Source organism: Pipistrellus kuhlii, unplaced genomic scaffold, assembly GCF_014108245.1.
Source record: "Pipistrellus kuhlii isolate mPipKuh1 unplaced genomic scaffold, mPipKuh1.p scaffold_m20_p_6, whole genome shotgun sequence".
Lineage (NCBI taxonomy): Eukaryota > Metazoa > Chordata > Mammalia > Chiroptera > Vespertilionidae > Pipistrellus > Pipistrellus kuhlii.
The window spans coordinates 7,996,193-8,017,455 of NW_023425562.1; the positions used below are offsets into that span (position 1 = coordinate 7,996,193).

A 21,263-nucleotide genomic window follows, 5' to 3' on the forward strand; every position below is an offset into this window, starting at 1 on the left:
TGACTTCTTTATATGAACAAAGCCATTTTTTTTAATTGTGAATGTATTATAGACACAAAGGAATAAACAGGAAACGTGTATGTAGCTTACAGGATAATGAAGTGAATGCTATGTCCTTGCTACCCATCTTAGGAAAATGGCAGAGGGAAGCCATGGCATCTGTGCCCTCAGCCTTGTCCCTCTGCAGTGGGCATGATGGGTGTGGGGCACCATGGCCCACACATGCTTGATGGTTGAGCCAGGGTTTTGTGTTCTTTAGAACCAGAAGGGACACGTGGCACTGCTTGCGGGAAAGCGCTTTCCTAACCTAACCTCTTTTGCTTGTCAGTGAGGACCAGTTTCTTGTTCTGCTGCCTTTATTTTATTTATTTAATTAATTTATATTTTATTGATTTTTCACAGAGAAAAAGAGAGAGGGATAGACAGAAACATCGACGAGAGAGAATCATCGATCAGCTGCCTCTGGCACACCCCCTACTGGGGATGTACCTGCAACCAAGGTACATGCCCTTGACCAGGATCGAACCTGGGACCTTTCAGTCTGCAGGCCAACACTCTATCCACTGAGCCAAACCGGTTTTGGCATCTCTGCTGCCTTTAGAAGGAACCAGAAAGTTGAAGGAAGCCCCATAGTTTGCGGGGGAAGTGGGTGCAGCTCTCTGGAACAGACCGAGTGGCACCTGCTGACACCTTTGGGTGCTCTCAGATGAGCCCGAGGTGGGCGCTCAGGGGCTCACAGGGAACTGGGCCCTGGAGCGAGACGAGGCCAAGCAGCCCTTCCCTTCTGAGCCGGGAACAGGCCGGCTTCGTGGGTGTGTGGCCAGTGCCGCTGGTCAGAAGGGCCCCGCGCTTGCAGTTGCTATCTTGAAAGTCTCCGTTCTCCGATCTTTGGATGTGCATGCTGTAAGTGCAGTACAGTGAGGCGATGACACACTCTGGGGGCCTGGGGCCACAACTCACCCTCCTGACCTCCTGGGAGGGGCTCCCAGCTGCCTGCTTCCCGACTCCTTTTCTACCCAGCAACCGCGGCTGTCCTTAGTCTGCACAGGGGCTTGGGCTCCAGGAGGGGCAGGGCCAGTGCCAGGCGTGTCCGCTCTGTGGCATCTGAGGGCTGGGCATGGTGGTGGCATTCCTGCCTTGAGCTGGCAGTGTCATGGCACACTCAGAGGGCACCTTGGTGGGGTAGCCTCTCCCTCACCACTGACCCAGGCACCGAGCCCTTCGAGTGTGAAATTGCAATCCCTGCTGGCCACCTGTTCGCTTTTCCTCGGGCAGAGGAGCAGCCATCATACAGGATTTCTCACAAGTCTACCGTCTGTGGGTGGTCCTCCTGGTGTGGGCCAGTTGGACCCATCTCGGCTGGGCTCTCTGCTGTCGGCTGGAGGGGCACCTGTTGGCTTGCCAATCCGGATGCCTCCTGCAGCGTGTGGCCGTTGGCAGGCTGTCAGGAGGGCAGCAGGAGTGACCAGGCACCCTGGAGGCGGGCTAAGCCGGGCTTCTTTGTGTGCGGGCAGAGGTCCAAGGGCGGCGGGAGAGGACAGCCCGCCTCCGTGAGCAAGTGCCGCTCCAGTCTCCGCTCTGTCCCATCGGCTGCCTCGTTGGCCAAAGCGAGACACAGGCCAGCCCAGCTCCCAGGACTCGAGAAAGATCCACGCCTTGATGGGAAGAGCGGCAGGACCCGTTGGGAGAGATGTGGGTTCAGGGGCAGGAGGAACCACTTACATGACATAAGCAAAATGACATTTATTTGAGCTTTTCTTTATTTTTATTTCTTTTACCAATTAGCATATGTTTTCCCACTTCTGAACTGTGACCAAAATGAGCTCCAAGGATAGTTCTCGCGTGTGCTTATAGAATGGTTCCGTGTGAGGCTGTCTCAGGGTCACGGTAGATTTTATTGCTGAGACTAAGGCCTGCTGTGGACCTGCTGCCAAGCCCAGGTAATCATTAAACCTCCCAGGAGCACGCCGCCTCACTGGGTCAGGGGAGGAAGAATATATATAATAAATTGAGACGTGACATCAGCCTTGTTTTAGATTAGCCCCCACTCCCTCCGCCCCAGGATGAGGAGTCTGCCCTTTGTTTTTGAATGCAGAGCCTTCTCTGTAGGAACCGTCTAAACCCCAAGCTGGCCTTGTGCAGCCTCTCTTCAAGGAAAGGGGGCTCTTTCCAGGTCCCCAGAGATCAGGAGCCCATTTTCTTTTTTTTACATATATTTTTTATTAATTTCAGAGAGGAAGGAAGGAGAGAGAGAGAGAGAGAAACATCAATGATGAGAATCACTGACCGGCTGCCTCCTGCACGCCCCCTTCTGGAGCCCACAACCCAGGCATGTGCCCTGATCAGAATGGAACCTGGGACCCTTCCGTCTGCCAGCCAATACTAAATCACTGAGTCGAACCAGCCGGGGCGAGAGCAAATTTTCATGGTTCGCTTTGACCCAGGAGGAGCGGCACAAAATTCCAGGATATTTGCATGGGTCCCTCCTTGTAGATCTGTGATCGATTCCCTCTAGAGCACCCCGCCCCCCACCGAGTCCCAGCCGCTGGTTTACAGCCTGCAACCTGATCCCAAGTGTTCCTGCTCTGCCACTGCCACCAAACTTCCCTAACGCCGGACTGTGTAACGGCCCTGAAATGTTACCCTCCCGCCTTGTCTTCTGTCCTGACGTGCCCGCAGTGTCCTGGCCACTGAGCCTGGAGCCAAGAAAGGAGTGTAGGGGACATGCTGCCAGGGGCTCAGGGTTGACACGAAAATCGTTGGAGTCAGGAAATTCCAGGGCCCTTCAGTCATCCGGGAAGACAGTTGACAGGAGAGGCCAAGGCAAGGGATCAGGTTGCCTCTAAGTAGGAGCTGAGGTTCCCGGCGGGAGCTGGTCTGGCAGGAGGTGTCTGAGCCCTCTTCAGTCTGCAGGCAGAGTCCGGGTATCTCTGGCCGAATCTTCACAGTGACCAGCTGGGAGCTTAGGACCACACACCGCCTCCTCACACTGTTGTTCTCGCTTATAACTGTTATTGGGCATCCCCAACAAGACCGAAGAATTTATTCAGCGTCCCTATCAATGGGTTTGTAAAATGATACTCGAAGTGCCCTGACTGGGAGGCTCAGCTGGTTGGGGCGTTGTCCCCAACTCCAAAAGGTTTGGCCCTAGCCAGTTTGGCTCAGTGGGTAGAGCATCAGCCTGCAGACGGAAGGGTCCCAGGTTTGATTCTGGTCAAGGGCATGTAACCTTGGTTGCGGGCACATCCCCAGTATCGGGTATGTAGGAGGCAGCTGATCAATGTTTCTCTCTCATCAATGTTTCTAACTCTCTATTCCTCTCCCTTCCTCTCTGCAAAAAAATCAATAAAGTGGACACAACTACACACAATTTGGAAGAGCTTCCTAGCAGAAGGCACAACAATGGCTTTGCTACCGGTACCATATATACAACTTATATCCTTGTCTGTCGGTTCTTCAGTTTACATCAAAGGGACATCTGCCATGCCTTTGAGTATGGACCCACAAATGCAGGTAGATTTCCACACTGGAAATAAAGTAGACTCGGACATCGCCTTCTGTTTCCACGTGTGCTTTGGCAAAAAAGTGGTGATGAACACCCGTCAGGGTGGGATATGGCGTGAACCAGCGATATCGACTATTATGCCCTTTGGAGATGGCCAACCCTTTGACCTGAGCATCTTGGTGCAGTCAGATTGGTACAAGGTTTCAGTAAATGGTCATGAATATTTCAAATTTCCCTGTCTCCTGGACCCAGGATCTGTGAAGATGATGCAGGTGTGGAGAGATGTGTCCCTGTCCTCAGTGACTGTCACTTAGAGAAGCATGTGACCAGAAACCCCGTTGTCAAGGAGATCCCTCCACCTAAGTGACTCTGTGACTCCCAGAGCTCACTAACAACATGGGTTCTCACCCTTCCCCCACACTTGGTCATTAAAACTCCTGAAAACATAAAAAAAAAAAAAATCAATAAAGTGTGTGTGTGTGTGTGAGTGTGTGTGTGTGTGTATATACATACACACACATATATTGTATATATGTATAATTTTTTTTTTTTTTAAAGATGCTGGTTTGATCCCTGGTCCAGGCATAGACGGGAGGCAACCGATCAATGTTTCTCACATTGATGTTTCTCTTTCTCTCTTCCCCCCCTTCCCTCCTCTCTAAAATAATAATAATAATAATGATAATAATAATAATAATAATAATAATAAAACCAATAAACATATCCTTGGGTGAGGATTAAAAAAGACCTAAAACTTCTCCCTAGAATATTGACACATTTCAATGTGTCAGTCCAGAAAGAAAGCCCTTTCTTCCAACTCCTTGGCTCATGTGATGGTTTAAATATTAATCTCGCCTGCCTCCCTCCAGTGTCACGTTGAGGGAGGGGTTGTATCATGGGATCGGGTGGGCGGTGTGTGTGTCCATTCCTTTGGTGTCTTCTCAGGCAGCCGTGTTGCTGGGACCCCTCTAGTGCCCACGTGTCTGGGCTCCCTAAGGCGGTGGGGTCTGACCCTGGCTGTAGGCCTGCCGTGAGGACTCTCCACACACACACACACACACACACACACACATACACACTCTTCTTGAGGGATCAAAAGGCACATGGTCCCATTTTCTGTTTTGGTGGAAGGACTTGCGAGCACAAATGGCTCAACGATTGGGCAGGGGGAGCGGGGCTGTGACACTGGCCCGGAAGCAGTGACGGCCTGTCTCCGGAAGGGGGCCGGGCGGTTTTGTGGAGGATGCTTGGGTCAGGGAGACTGTGGGTGCTAATTACAGAGGAGGAACAGAACTGAGGGTGAGCTTCCACACATGCGGACAGTTGGTTTAAAATGGCTTTTTGTTCTCTTCTGTGTCATTCTTACTCAATAAAATGGTCTTTGAGGGGAGGAAGCACTTACGTGTTCCTTGGTGCCCAGCCTGTGCCTGACATGTGATTTGGTTGGAATTGACCTATGGAGATAGCCCTGGCTGATGCTGCCCTGAGTGTGAGGGGAGGCGTGAGGAGAATGGGCGGTTCTGCAGTCCTGGGATCCTGCTATCAGAGCTGAGAGGTGTGGGGCTTCCTGCTGTGGTCCAGGGCTGGCTGGGAGCGTGGGGGGCCGGGGTGAGGGTGAGGAAAACCAGATATTCACCTTGGCTGGCTGGGAATAACGTCGGAAGGCCTGTGTGGAGATGATGTGCAAGATAGCCAGAGTTGCCATAAGGGCTGCCTCTGCTGGCCACCAGGAATCCCCACTCCCCCCTAACTAAGAACAGCATAGGGCCAGGGCGGGGTGGGGAGGGCTGCAAGCCTTTCATGCACCCACTCCACCTTAGGCACCTCAAATTAGGCACCTGGGAGGGCCAGAAGCAGAGTGTGCTGGAGTGGGCCCAGGGGACTCGAGAGGGCTGATGGGTATTCTCCGGGATTCTGTGAGCCAGCTGTTCAACATAGCTATTATTAAAAACTTAAGGATATACGTGTACCATTAATAAGTTCTATTAAAAACAAAGATAATAAGGTACAAACTTTCGGTTATAAAATAAGTCACTGGGATGTAACATCCAGCCCATTGAATAGAGTCGGTAACATCGTAGTAACTTTGTACGGTGACTGAGGGTTACTAGGCTGATGGTGGTGATCACTTCGTACATTATATTGTATTAATGTCCAATCCCTATGTTGTGCACCTGAAACTAATACCAGATTGTATGTCAACTACACTCTCGTAAAAACAGCAAAAAAATAAAAAAATAAAAATAAAGATAAGACTAGCAACTCAAAACCTGTCACTTCCTAAATGTTTTCTTACATTTTCCTGCTCCCCATGCTTTTGGGGTTTCTGACATCTCCTGTATCTGACAAACGTACCATATACTGGTGAGTTGCTGCACATCTTGTGTAACCCCACACTCAGTGACTTCACACTGCTGGCTGACATGGCCTCAGCGGGAGAATTTATACCACATCCCCCTGCACAGGCTGCCCCATCCCCCGGGCCCTCGCGGGGCCTGCGTGGGGACTGCAGAATGACTCAGACGCCCTCAGGGAGAGGCAGAAACGTTTTACCCCAGAGGTGGGGAACGTCTAACCTGCGGGCCGCATAAGGCCTTCGAAATAATTTGGTCTGGTCCAACTAAGACGTTAGGGGTGAGCTAATTAAATGTCTGACCAGATATAGCAGGCTAATTTTTAAGTTCATAATTTTATGTGGTCCATGAATGATGTAATAAATACCCGAATGGCCCTTGGCCGAATAAAGGTTCCCCACCCCTGCTCTACCCAAAAGCTTTCTCTGGGCTCACCTGTTTTTAAGGGATGAAGCCCAAGAAATTGTTATGGCCTAAAGGTCTTTCGTCACCCCCACCTTCTAGGCCAGTGGTCGGCAAACTCATTAGTCCACAGAGCCAAATATCAACAGGACAACGATTGGAATTTCTTTTGAGAGCCAAAATTTTTAAAACTTTTTCTAACGCCACTTTTTCAAAATAGACTCGCCCAGGCCCGTGGTATTTTGTGGAAGGGCCACACTCAAGAGCTGCAGGTGGCTCATGAGCCACAGTTTGCCGACCATGGGTCTGGACTGTTGACTATATGTGGGATTAAAAATAAGCAAATGTGCGGATACTATCAACACAACAGACCAAGCAGCTTTCTTAGCTAACTACACCTGTAGGAGTTAAAAGCGAGAATGAGTAGCTGTGAGTCCAGCCATCCACATGGTCCAGTGTCCATGTTAGCAGGCCCAGGGCCTCATGGAATTTTCCACCTGGGAAGGATAAAGTCGGATTTCAGTCCTCAGCAGACGCTGGGCCGGGAGATGCCTCTGCAGGAAACCATTCCTGGCTGCTGGTTCCACAGGTTGGGGGAGCAGTTCCCTGTGTGTTTCCCCAAAACCATGGTGCACTCCTGACACTTCAGAACCATAAGTTGGGCCAACTTGAATTCCTTGGATCAGATGATCTGTCTGTGCCAATCAAGAATGCTGACCCTCACCAGCACGCCCTTAGAGGAACAGTTTGTTATTAGAGAAATCAAACAAGTGCATCAAATAGGATTAACCCCTTTAAACAATTTAACTAGGTGTTTCTTACAAATAACAAAGAACACATTCCTTTCAATTTGTTGAGGATAACCAGAAACATGAACCTGCCTAATCTGTAATTGAAAAAACAACTTAAAAAACAACACCTCATCAAACTGTACACTTAAAATCTATGCAATGTAATGTAAATTCTATTTCAATAAAGTTGATTTTACAAAAAAAACCCAAAAAACCACACACCAAAAAACAAAAACAAACCGATCAGCAGCCTCTTAGAACTGCTCATTCTATATAGATAAGAAGGTAGTCTCAGTTTCTCTTGTTGGGGATCAAGAGAATAATTCCTTGTTTGAAATCTCACTGCGGAAGCGTTATCACATACAATATTTATTTAGAAATTTTAAAGTAGCCACATGTTCACCTCTATTTTCCCCCAACCGCCTGTCAGTTTGAAATGAGAGCCTAACTCAGCAGGTAGATGAATAATAAGAGCCACCCTACAGACTGAGAAATCAAGCATGCAGTCATACATTTGGGCATACTCGTCATGTCAGTTTTAATCTTTGGTAACATAACTTCCCTTTATTTTCATGTGACTCGATCATTGTAAATGTCATGTGATGCTGCTGTAACAACCTCAAAATCTTCACGACTCCTCGACACAGAGGCGCGTGTCTTGCTTGTTGTGGTCCAGTGGAGGAGGGGTAGCGAAGGGATCTGTTCTGAGCAGCCATTCAGGAACCCGGGGCTCTGGTGGTTTCTAGACTTTGGAGTCTTCCGCTGGCCCCTCTGCACCTGGCCGCAGGCAAGAGACGGAAAGTGGAAGGTTGTGCAGGGCTGTTGTGGCCAGAGTGCTGGGGCCTTGTTCACTGTCACTCACCTTCCATTGGTCAGGACTCAGTTTCACGGTTGAAAACCAACTCTAAGGCTGGGATATGTGTTCTGTGTGTCCAGGAGGGAAAGGGAAGGGGGTTGACACACACATGGCAGAGCACTCGGATGCCATAAGCTATATATTGCAAGACGGATATTTTTAAGTTCTTTGTAGAGCTCAGGCCATAGAAAGGATCAGAACTTAGTGGTTGAGCACATGAGTCAAACGGCTGGTATCCAAATCCCAGCTCCACCATTACCAGATGGGCATCTCTTAGTTTATGCCCCAGTTTTTTCATCTGTAAAGTGGGGATAATAATAGAAGTAAGGTTCATATGAGAAACAAATGAAGCAACATAGGCAAAATGCTTAGAATTATGTATGACAGATAAGTATTTGTTAAATACATTAAAAAAAATAAACAACCAAGACTAGTAAGCAGGGACCTCAGGCCCTCTGTGGTATGCTGTCATCCAAATGAGACTGTTGCTTTTCGCTCCGTTGTTTATTGGGCAGCTATTGATTGTCATGTGCCAAGCTTGACAGAACCTGAGTGAGCAGGCTTCTCACTGCTCTGAGCAAAGGGATCTGTTCTGAGCAGCCATTCAGGGACCCGGGAACAACGTGTTTCCCCATCACATTTGCCTTTGAGACTCTAGGACTCTTAATCCACGTCCATACCAGCATTGTGAGCTTGGTTACCACTCCCCACACCCATAGGTCCTGCTGGGCCCCCTCAGAGTACAAACTGGCACTGGCCCAAAGGGCTCCTTCACCACCCCCATCGACAGCCACTGGGCCCTGTCAAGGCCACTCCCTTCATAGGTGTCTTGTCTGTCCACTCAGTATGCACTCTGCTCCCAGTCTGTTCACAGGAACACACTACCTCCAACTGGGATCTGAGCCTCACAGTGATGCTCGACTAAAAACCCACCTGGGGCGACATGCAGTGACCGCTCTGGGCCGAGTCCCCCCCCCCCAAGCCGGCGGGGCTGACCAGGTTCTTTCTCTTGCAGCTCGACGACTGCACGCTGCAGCTGTCCCACAATGGCACCTACCTGGACCTGGAGGCCACCCTGGCAGAGCAGCGGGACGAGCTAGAAGGCTTCCAGGATGACGCTGGGTAAGAGCCACAGCGGTCCCTGCTGACGGGTCCCGACCTTCCAAGAAATGGGGGAGGGGGAGACCTGAAGTATTCTGGAGAAACCTTGGGCCCTCTCTTCACTCGCAGTCACACAAAAAAGAAGGGAGATGCAAGTGATGACTGTAGTCATTAGCAAACTCTTTTGTATTTTGAGTAACTAATTTTTTAAAATAAAAATTTTATTACAGCGGACATTCAATATTGTATTAGTTTCAGGTGCACACCGCAGTGGTGAGACTTGTACGCAACTCACAAGGCGATCCTCCGATGAGTCTAGAACCTATCTGACACCATCTATTTGAGTAACTCTTCTTGACAAGGCTCCTCAAGGGTGGGAGCATTTCTGGTTTGGTTTAATTAAGCATATGGTATTTACATACTGTTCCCTTAAGACAAATATAATTACATTAATATTTTAAGATTTTAGTGGATTGACAATTTTTTTTAATGTTTTTTATTGATTTCAGAGAGGAAGGGAGAGGGAGAGAGAGAGAGAAACATCAATGATGAGAGAGAATCATTGATTGGCTGCCACCTGCATGCCCCCCTCTTGGGATCAAGTCTGAAACCTGGACATGTGCCTTTGACCGGAATCAAATCTGGGACCCTTCAGTCTGCAGGCCGACAGTCTATTCATTGACCCAAACCAGCTAGGACTGATAATTGTTTTAAACATTGTTCTTAATGAAAACTCACTGAATATTTAGTTTTCTTGCCAGATGCCCTAGTATATCATATTATATTGTATCATCTTTTGAACTCATTACAGTGGAAAAACAATTATTATCTTAACATTAAATCACTTTTAGCCAATCTAGAATTGCTTCATACTTCTGATAGCTCAGTCTGAATAAAGCAACATATATATAAAATCAAAGATGTGTCCAGAGAGTAAAATTTCTCTAGGAATATACTTATACAATCAACCATTCCTGTACTTATTAGATTAATAGTAAAATTTATGCACTGGGGATGGGGAGTGTCCCTCAGCCTGGTCTGTGACCTCTTACAGTCTGGGAACCCTTGGGTGATGTCCGACTGATGGCTTAGGTCTGTTCCCTGCAGGGAGTAGACCTAAGCTGTCAGTCGGACATCCTTAGTGCTGCTGCAGAGGTGGGAAAGGTGCCCGCTACCACTGCTGCACTCACCAACCATGAGCCCAGCTTCTGGCTGAGTGGTGCTCCCCCTGTGGGAGCACACTGACCACCAGGGGGGCAGCTCCTGCATCGAGTGTCTTCCCCCTGGTGGTCAGTGAGCATCATAGCAACTGGTTGTTCTGCCGTTCAGTTGATTTGCATATTAGTCTTTTATTATATAGGACTGAGATAGCCTTCTATGAGGGCCCCTGCCTTTTTCTCTATCCCTCATCCATCTTGAGCCGCATATATCTCTGATTTTATCACCTTTCTCCTTAGTGAACTTCAGGGGCTTCCTGTTGCATTCCCAATAATGCCCAGCTATTTTGATCTGGTGGTCAGAGACCTCCCCAACAGTTGTTTTGACCTTGCTTTAGTTAAAAATATATTACTGTCAGATGAATACTTTCAGAGAATACTAAGTTTTCATGAACAGCTCAATGGAAAAAAAAAAAAAAAAGGGAACCTGTTAGTGTTAGTCTCCTACCTGACTCCACTGTATACTGATGACTTCCTGGGTTTCCCCTGTTTTATCACAATTTATGGTTCATTTCTCCTAATTGTCCCTCTGCTGCTAAAACTCTACAAGGTCAGGACTAGTCCTGTCTGACTATCCAGGGCCTAGCATTTTCTCAATACCTGTAGGCACTGAGTGAATGCTGGTGGCCAGAAATAAGAGGGTCCCAGGATGGATTCCTGAATATCATGACCATGAGCACCAAGAAAACCAGGCTCCTCGGTGGGAACCAGCAAGGTTCTGTGAGGACGCCCTTCCTGTCTCTGGAGAGGTTCCCACGGCCACACCAACAGCGCGTGGGGCAAGACCCGGAGCCTGCCCTCGGCTGGGCACATGAGGGCTATCGTTATTAGTTCACATCAGATTCTACTCATTATCACTCAAAAAATAATTAGTATGAGACCGATAGATTTGAGGGAATTCCATTGTCATAGTTTTTACCAAGTACTTGACCATGATATCCCTATCTCTAAGATGTCAGAATTCAGGCTGGGCAATAGTCTAATTGGGTGATTTTATGGCTAAAGATCTAACAGACACTGGGAGTGTTAGGAGGACATCATTGTCAACTTGAAAAATGTTTCTAGAAGTGTTATCCTTAACAACTATGTCCTGTATGATTTTCTTCTCTTTTATCAAAAGTTGAATGATTTAGAGATAACAGCTTAGGAAAAAAAAAAGTGTTAATTATTAGGCAACAGTATCAAGAATTAAGAGCTAGGGAGAAAAATAACCTTTATGGAGCCAAGCGAACCTCTATACTACTATTCATTCAGGTTTGTTTGTTTAATAGTTCATCCTCTTGCCAGCCACGTGGCTGGATTTTATCGTCCCTATTTTTTGTTCGAAACAACTAAGAGTCAGACCTTACATTCTCATATCGGGCTGCAATGGATGGTGGAGCCAGGTTTGAACATCAGTGTGACCAGTCCCCAAGTCTGTACAGGCACGCTTCCTACTGTGCTTCATGGTTGCTGCCTCTCTTACAAACTGAAGGTGAGGTCCTTCACCAGCAAAAAAGATTACAACTCACTTTATTGTGAGACTTGCTTTCGTGTGAGACTCTTACTGCCTCGGTCTGGAACCAAACCCACCGTGTCTCCCAGGCTGGTGTACTCCTCCACCATCCCAGGAGCACCTGGGCAAAGGCACGTTAGATTCTACTGAGGATGTACATCCACACCTTGGGTGACATGAGGGTGGATCTTGCAAGGACACCTTCAGTCCCAGGTTAAAACACTGGCTACGGTTGAAGTAGCACTAACCCTACAGCAGGGAGGACGCATCTGCTGCTGTCCTCTGGCCCTGACCTACAGTTCGCTCTGTCAGCACCAGCATCGGGAGCTGGAGGCTTCTCCTAAAGAGCGAGGGCCCTGCCGCTAGGTCAGCACAGTAGATCCTGGCTTCCTTTCTCCCTTTGTTCCCTTCTGAATCATCACCTGGCTTTGGGCCCATGGTCCTTGACCACATTTCTGCATCCTTATCAGCACACGATGCTGGGAAAATGAAGGAGGGCAAGAAGGCAGGACTGATGGCATGGGCGACTGCAAATGGGGCAAAGTAGCCCTAATGCTGTTGGGTTACCTGTGCATTTGACAGTTGTGTCACAACTCACCCCAGAGCAGGCTTTATGGCTTTGAAATAGTCTTCGTTTTTGGTACCCACCCTTCATCCAGAAGAGCTGAAGAAGCCACACTCTTCACTGTTCTCGGTGGGGAAGCCCCTTTGTCCCTGGCCTAGATTGCAGAAGACATGCCAGGATTGACTGTCCTGGCACTGCCAGCTCTCCCCAGTTGCTCCCAGGGCTGTTGGCCATTCCTGAGCTCCAGCAGCGCTGGCTGGGAGCAGCCTACAGGCTGAGCCCTCCTGCACAGGCGGGAGGTGTCCGCACACACCTGCAGCCTCACTTGCCCTGAGCATCCCTCCCAGGTCCTCTCCGGGGAGCATGGCATTTGGCGGAGTCCGGGTGCCTGCAAAGTCATGTCTCCCACGAATGGGAGTTAAAATGTAATTCCTTCCTAGTTAACAATTGCCCCTCATAGGCACGAAGAGGTCAAATGAAACGGCATTCTTCTCTCGATTCCTTTGTGTAAGTCATAGCAAAATTGTCCCCTAATGAGACCATCTGACGGAGACATGGGACCAGCCATGGGAAAACGATGGTGTTTCCCACAGGGGGCGCTCCGAGTGAGTTCTCCTTGCCGGAGCAGTTTGTTTCTTTGTTCTCGCTCATTGCCCTGCTCTTGTATGCCAGGACTAAAAATTAACTCACCCCTTGTTTAGAATGATCACTCAAGCTGTGGCAAAAGGGAGGGGAAGGGAAAGACCTTCAGAAGTGGAAGGACAGAGCGATTGTTCTGCTGCAGAGGGAGCCAGGCCTGGCCAGTGCCTTCCAAGGCCAGGGAAGTGAGTAGCGGAAACAGGAGCTCCGAAGCCTCTAATGATTATGCCTGACCCTGCCATGGTGTGACCTGGCCAGCCCGATTCCCTCCCGGTATCAGCAGGGATTCCAAGAGGGCCTCTAGCATCCGAGGGCAGCATAGGACACAGCAGTGTAGCCTGGTGGTCAGAGTCTCGTGGCTGTGTGGCCAGCTGGGTGGGTCCCCCTTTTAAAAAATATTTTATTGATTTTTTTTTTTTTTTTAACAGAGAGGAAGGGAGAGGGATAGAGAGTCAGAAACATTGATATGAGAGAAACATCGATCAGCTACCTCCTGCACACTCCCCGCTGGGGACGTGCCCGCAACCAAGGTACATGCCCTTGACCGGAATCGAACCTGGGACCTTTCAGTCCGGAGGCCGATGCTCTATCCACTGAGCCAAATCGGCTAGGGTGGGTAGGCCCCTTTTAAAGAGCTTTTCCAGGAGCCCCACCAGCAACTTCCACGTTCAGTTCACGGAGGACAACTGTGTCACGTGGCCACCCTTGGGGGCCAAGGAGAGTGGAGAAGGCAGTTTTAGGTGGGTACGTTGTCCGCTCAGACAAAATTGGGTTCTCTGATGAGACCAAAGGGGAAAATGGAAATTGGGTAGGCAACCAGCAGGGTGTGCCTCAGCAAAGGAGAGAGAAAATATCAAAGAAAGGGCAGTTAACACCATGCCCACCACAGAGAAGCCAGGTTGTGAGAGGACCAAGGTCAGACCAGGGTGTCGAAGGAGGAGATTTAGGGAGAGAGGAAGCAGAATAGTCGTGGGTGGGGGGAGAGAATGGAGGAGTGAGTAGGGGAGGCCACAGGATGGCCCCAGAGCGCATTCAACCAAGGTTTCCTTCCCATTAGAGGTACCTGGGGATGAACGGCTAAAACTTTAAAAATCTTAGAAGAAAATAGGAGCCAGTTTTCATTTCTTAGGTATGATACCAAATGGCATAATATTATTTTCCCACTTTACAGACAAGGAAGCTGGAGCTCAGAGAGGCTAAGATCACACAGCTGGCTCCAGAGTCTGTGCTTTTCACCTCTACTGTCTTCTAGGAGAGACCAGAATGCATCTGGGGATGAATGTTGTTGCAACTGGCTCTCTTGAAGTTTTTGAGCAAATAATCTCAGCTAACACTATCTTTTTCACTTGCTGATGACTAATTCAAATCCTTCTTCATCTCTTTATCCCTCAGTCGGAACACTGGCTGCACCTCACCGCTCCAGAAGCTTAGTAAAAGGAAGCTTATTCCCGGGGCCATTGCTGAGGGGTTCCTAATTTCTGCTTCTGCCATGTGGTCAAACGTGTTTTCTACTCTTGATTGAAATCATAGTTTAGTTCCAATTTGAATGGAGGAATGATTGGGGGCATTCATTTTGCTGTTGGTTGCAAGAAAAAGTCATCAAGTTTTTGGCTGCATGCCACTTAATAAATTAATGTATGCACTTGCTCTTATAGCCACAAAAAGACGCCATATGTTATTCTTGTAAAAATATTCTCTTGAGCTTGACCAGTGTGGCTCAGAGGTGGAGCATCCCATCTGTGAACTCGGAGGTCACTGTTAGATTCCAGGTGAAGGCACATGCTCGGGGTTATGGGCTCGATCCCCAGTAGGAGGAGGAACCTGATCGGTAATTCTCATCATTGATGTTTTTCTCCCTTTCCTTTCTGAAATCAATACAAATATGTTAAAAACAAATAAAAATATTCTCTTGAGAGACTGGGGCAGAATTGAAACATGGAAGACTTACTTGGTTAAACCAACCCTTGTTCTCACACCCCGCCCCACCCAATTCCCACCCCAAGCCATAGGCATGGTTGTAGGAGAAACTTGGTGTATTCTGAGAAGCCAGGAAGTTTTGAAAAGTTCCTTCCCCAGCAGCACCCTCACATCCCTGGCATGTTTGCCTTGATTGGAGTTCCCTTGAATTGAGTGCCTATTTTAGATAGCTTTCTTGTCACTTGGGTAGCACTGGCCTTGGGTGTGGATACCTGATTGGCTGTGGCTAATCGCCAAAGTGGTGATGTTTCCCCGGCAGTGGCTGTGCTGATAGGAATGGAATCTGAGTCTCCCTGGGGAGTTTCAGGTCAAATGAAATAGCTTCTGCCTCAGGGTCACCCTGCTGCAAGCAGGCGAACTCAGAAGGAGGGGCAGCTGTGAAACGGATACAGCACGTCAACATCAGGGAGGAAAGGAGCATTCAAGTGTTTATGCAGAACCCACTGATTTTTGGAACATGGAAGTTCCATGAAGGCAGACACCAAAGTTTGTATTTGGTTCTCTAGAGAAATGGAACCCACAAGCTATCTCTCTACCCATCCATCTGGTCTAATCTTTCTCATCTAATCTATCTGGTCTACCGAGAATATCTGGAGAGATTTCCTTGAAGTAATTGGCTCACTCCGTTGTGGTGACTGGCAAGTCTGAAGTCTGTAGAGTGGGCCAGTGGGGGGAAATTCGGGTAAGAACTGATGTTGTAGTCTTACGTCCAAAACCTGCGGGTCAGGCAGGATCTCCAGGTTGCTGTTGCCTTGAGACAGAGCGTGCAGCGTGCACCGCATATAGAGTGGAATGAGGGAGGGGATGAAGGAACACCCATCAGGGAGGTGATGGGAGCACAGGCTGTGGGTTCCACTGCCTGGGTTGAATCTGAGCTCTATGACTTTCTAGCTGTGTGACTTCAGCTATGTTGCTTAGCCCTTCTGGGCCTCCATTTCCTCATTTTAAAAATGGCAATAATGTTACCTACTTTATAGGAATTTTTTGAAGATCAAATCTGTATAAAGTACTCAGACTCTTGTCCGGCACGTGATAAGCATTCCACGAATTTTAACAACTGTTATGAATATTATTTTCCAAACCCAAACTGACATAGTATCCCACTGGGGGCAGGGGGAAAATCTACCCATGATAATTTAATTTTCCCTTGAAAGTTTTAGCCATGAAACAGAAGACAAGGGCATACTTCCTACAAAAAGCCTGGGGATAAAGTGATTATTTTTAATAGATGACATGATTATGCCCATAAAAGAATTGGCCCAAGGATTTTTAGAATTAATAACAGCAGTGAGATATGGCCATGTACAAAGGAAATGCATGAAAATCAACTTTTCTCTAATACTCGTATATCAACATTAATCAGATTTAAAGGCATTTTATGACGGGTGCCCTTTATACATTGGCATTTGATATATATAAATAAAACATTAAACGTCCTGTAATCCTTGAAGTCTTAGTAGAAACCTGATTTGGTCCTGTTCTACTATTTTCATTATTTGGTTTGGCAACGTTTTCTTAGGTTTTTGCATTTTAATTTTTATGTGTGTCCTTTTTAATAGATTTTAGCATTGAGGTTAAACCACTAAAAAAAGTGGAGAAGGTTGTATAGTGAGGCAGCTGCACAGCAAAAGGCAGGGTGCGGCTGGTGACTGTGGAGCCAGACCCTCTGCCTGCAGGCCTGATTCGATTTCCAACGGCCCTCTGACTTTATGGAGGTTACATCATTCCTAAAGGCTTTGCTTTCCTCGTCTGTAAAATGGGCACAGTGACGGTACCCACATCAAAGATGGGAAAAATGGAGGTGGGTGAGGGAGGAGTGGGGGATGAGGGACACGTTCTGGGGACCTGCCTGCACTCACCGCCACTTGTCTCCGCCTTGGCCAGCTCCCTCCTCTGCCAGTCACTCCTGGGATTTGGCACCTCAGCCCCTGAGGTGGCTTCCATAGACCTTGGCTCTATTCTGAGAATTTCCACAGTGATTCCTCCCATCTCAGGGTTTTGTGTACAAGGGCAGGCAAGGAAGGAGGGTACAGAATTGGAATGGTAAGAGAGAAAACTACTATAAAATAGGCCTTTTTTGTGCTGTGGTCTCTTAAGTTACACCAGGGTTTGGCTTAACCCATCCGATTGCCTGGTTCCTCGAGGCACAAGCACAGAAGGGACGGTACCTCAGAGGGGCTGGCCCTCCAGGGACGCCTCAGAGACTGTCCTGCCTTTCATGAAGGCGCCTGGAATCCTAGAGCGACCGCCCCACGCTCTCACTGGGGGACTGCGGAGATCTCTGGGAAAACTTAAGCGCTTCCTCAAAATGTGACTCTGCAGTTGTTTGAAGATAAAAGTGAGGGCCCTTTGAACTTTCCAGAACCTGAGGTATTCTGAACTGTTTCCCTGGCCATCCTTGCTTCCCCACTCAGGGCATCCAAAGCATGTGCTCTGCCTCCTGTCGTCTGGTATTCATCATCGACTCCTAATGCTGATAACAGGGCTGCGGACTGAGGACTGACGGTGCTCCAGGTTTGCTTTTCCTCCAGGCTGGGGCCTGGCTCCCCTCAGGGCTTCCTCAGTCTCTGCTCCCAGCTCTGCGGGAGGCTCCCCCCGCCAAGACACCCCCGCCCCAGAACACCTTTCCTGGAAGTTCACAAAGAAGGCCCTTCAATGATTGAGCACAGGGCACTGACGGAAACTTTCTTTCTGGTACCGTTAAAGGAATTGAAAGAGTGTCAACACCAGGATTGTGAGAGAGAAAACGTGTGTGTGTATGTGTGTGTGTGTGTGTGTGTGTGTGTGTATGTGTGTAAGAAAGTTTTGAAGAAGTGTGCCCTCCTAGAAATCTCAAATCCATCTTCGGAAGATGGGTCAGGGCTGTGGATTCATTGTAAGCTCTTTAGGATTAGTGCCTTGCACACAGCATATGTAAATCAATCAAATGAACAAAGTGGGAAGGGGCAGAGGGAGGGGGACCCTGGGGATTTGAAAGGACCCGATGCAGGTTCTCTACCTACAAGCAGCTGCAGGGCGGGAGGCCACTGCATGCTTTTATAGGACTATGCAGCTGGCTTTCCTTTCTCCTTTAAAAGAATAAAAACCCCCCACCTTTTGACACCCTACTTTCCCCTCTGATCTGGTCTCAAGAATAAGAAATAGAATTGTTTCATCGATGACGGAGAATCCATCATCACAATAGTACAGTGTGCCCAGGGCGATGTCTGTTCCTGTCCCCTCTAACACAACCGTCAAACCAGAAGTTACTGCCAGACTCCTTTACAGAGGAAGCCCTGATGGGCAGGGATGAGAGGCCAGCAGAGTGATGGAAGGGCGATTCTGCCCCTGAGAGCCCTAGCCGCTTCCCTGCTCCATGCTGGCGGGCTGGCTCTGTTTTCCCTCTGTCCACTGGCTTCTGCTTTCTCCCAGTCTCAAAGCCTTTGCTGCCCCCAGGTAGCCAGGACTCACATTTCTTCCCATTTATCATCTTCTCTGTCGCCTGCTCGGTGCTTTCGTCCTCCTTTGCATAAGGTGGGGTGAGCCCCGTGGGAACAGAATTGGGGAGGGGCCGGCTCTTGGCTTCCTCATGAGGAATGAAGCGAGAAGGAAACACAGGTGAAGCGAGGTGTGTAAACTGGAGTTCCCAATGACAAAGAGCCTAGAAGCTCTTTGGTGGACTCCATCTTCCCGGAGAAGAGAAAAACCCGGTAGTCTTGAATTGATACACAGCAAAGCAGCTCTTCCCGAACCCCCCACGGCATGTGCCCCTTTCCTACATCCAGACAAATGTAAAAATAGCCCTGGGAATGATCAGGCAGATCTGGGCTGTTACATTCCTGCGACTTCGCTTTATGGGCACAGATTTGAAAATTTTCCCAACATGGTCAAGCGTGAGAACACGCCGACTCTGTGGATGGGACGAGCTGACCGGGTTTGGCAATGAAATGCGTGTTGTCCATCCAACGGAGTCAAACTTGATTGCATTCTTTTCTGGAACGCCCTGTGGCATCCCGCTATTTCAGGAGAGATTCTTGTTCTGTCTGGAGGCCCCCTGCTCATCTGGAGCCTCTGTCTGGTGGATGTGTCAGAACCTTCGAGATGATGGACGGCACCTAGGCTTCATCCTGTTGACTCCTCTGACGCCCGCATGTGTTTTCTCTCCATCAGGCGGGGCAAGAAGCACAGCATCATCCTGAGGACACAGCTGTCTGTGAGGGTCCACGCCTGCATCGGTGAGTGACGTGCGTAGGTGGTGGGGATGCTTGCCACCTGCCTCCCGTGATTAAACGTGTGATGAGAAATGCCACTCCTGGGAAGAAATAGTCACTGCTGCTTGGGTTCGCTGCTGTCATTGGGTTGTTCAAGTTTTTAGTGAAGTGATTTCGAGCAGTCGTTTTGGCAGCCCTGTTCCGCCCGACCCCCTTTGTGGTTTGGTTAGTGAAGAGAGCTGGAGGTGAGACATTGCTGCCGAGGTTCCTTCTAGGGATGTGGGAGAGACGGAGGCCTTCCTGGGGCTGTGCCAGTGTGAATCTCATGCCAGGGAAGTGCGTGCCGTGTGCTTCCTGGTGGGTCTGTGCAGTTACCTCGGTTGGGTTGGGGGGAGTGAGGTTTGAGATGCAGTTTCTGGTCAGGTGAGTGAAAGGGCACCCTCAGGTCAGGGCAGGGTGGGCACAGGTGGGTGCTGAGCAATACAGTGTTGCATGTACCTGTGGCTCAGGCTGGCTGGCCTGTGATCACTTGGGAACCTCATTGGGTCGTTCCTACAGCCATTGATTTTCTTCTGGCCCCACTGGTTTCTCAGCCAACACACGAGGGTTGAATGGCGATGAAAGGAATTATTTATGCAAACTAGACAATCTCTGCGAAAAGCGCTTCTGAAACTGGCTTGGTTTCCGCCTGGCATGGGGCCACATTGAGGCAAGTATGACATATAGAAAGAACAAGAAGGAGCTAATTTTACTTTATGCATAGAAGTTCTCCATATCTGAGTAATTTCGCTTTTACCGAATATACACTGTGGTCTTAATTCAGGCCTCTAATTAGGAGAGCGTAAGTCATCCTGTTGAGGCGCAGGCTGCACCTGGAGTGTGGTGTGCGTGGGTGGAGCGGGAGGAATCATTTTGGGTTCCTCCTCCTTCCTGCGTCCACGCTGGAGACCCAGGGAAGGGGTGAGGGAGCGGCGGGAAGTGGAGGGAAATCCGTGCCAGCTTCCTTCCATTGGTGTTAGGTATGGTGGAGGGACAGGTGCCTGGAGTGACAGCCTCTGTCTAACGCTGTGTCCAGGGTAACTGTGTAGTGGCCTCATAAAACTCAGGAGGGTTTGTAGTCTTGTTGGAAGCAAAGTAAGGCCTGTAGGACCTTTGGCCAACATTAACCATTCGCTTCTCAACTGCCTGTAGCACTGAGCGACCACAACCCATGTATGGCACTTGGTTATGTTTAATTGGTTATACTTTTCCAGTTATTTCACAGGCATCAATCCTGTCTACCTGAAGAAAAGGCCTAAAACGCTTTTGGATGAATCCTCTCCCACCCCCAATGCAGTTTCTAGAGCAAACCCAAGCACTTATGTGCCGAACTGTTTAGAGTTCAATATTGGTCGAAATGTAACTGGTTAACCGTAGGATTTGGGGCCTGAGCATGAATTTGCATTTCCCAGAAATAATAAGGCACTTGGAGGCAGATTTATACTAAAATGGGCTTGTTAAGTATCCCAATGAGCTAGCTCCTTGAAGAAAATTCACGCTTTTGTAGTATGGGCTGACATACTTTAGTGTGGGAGTTTTCTAATTTGCTGCCATGTTATCGACTCTCTGCATTAATTGATGTATTCCATTACTCCATGAAATGCATGTGAAACCCGTATCTTGTCCCTGTGGCATGCTGAGCACCTCTAGCTGGTTCAGCCCACTCTCTCTAAGGACACTCAGGACATTCTGCTCCAGGGGGTGAACTGGGTGCTTATGGGGTCAGTGTGTTTGTTCCAAACCTTTTTAAGCCAATTGCACTTATTATTGGAATTGTGTCATTCAATGAAATATTTTATAATGTGAGTGTAAAAAGTCATTGCTTTGAAAGTTCATTGATTATTTTGGAAAAAAATCAAAATTAGTGCAAAAACCTTTCTATCAACATAAGTGGGTTGTGACAACTACACAAGGTGCGAGTATATTGTGAAAATATATGTTTCTGCCCTAGCCAGTGTGGCCTAGTTGGTTGGGCAGTGTCCTGTGCACTGAAGGTCACTGGTTCAATTCTCAGTCAGGGCACATGCCTGGGTTGTGGGCTTGACCCCTGGTAAGGGGTGTGCAGGAAACAGCCAATTGATGTTTTGCTCACATCTATGTTTCTCTCTTTCTCTCTTCTCTTTCCCCTCTCT

The 21,263-nt window shown here is 48.5% G+C and overlaps 1 protein-coding gene across 23 annotated transcripts in view; it reads left to right on the forward strand.

Moving 5' to 3' along the window:
* FHOD3 (formin homology 2 domain containing 3) overlaps positions 1-21,263 on the forward strand; it is a 335,026-nt gene that overhangs the window by 33,971 nt on the left and 279,792 nt on the right. For all 23 annotated transcript variants that reach the window (XM_045574974.1, XM_036419534.2, XM_036419535.2 and 20 more), the window contains exons 2-3: positions 8,924-9,030; positions 19,052-19,116. In XM_045574974.1, the coding sequence (XP_045430930.1) occupies positions 8,924-9,030; positions 19,052-19,116 (172 nt within the window). The remainder of the gene's footprint in view (positions 1-8,923; positions 9,031-19,051; positions 19,117-21,263) is intronic.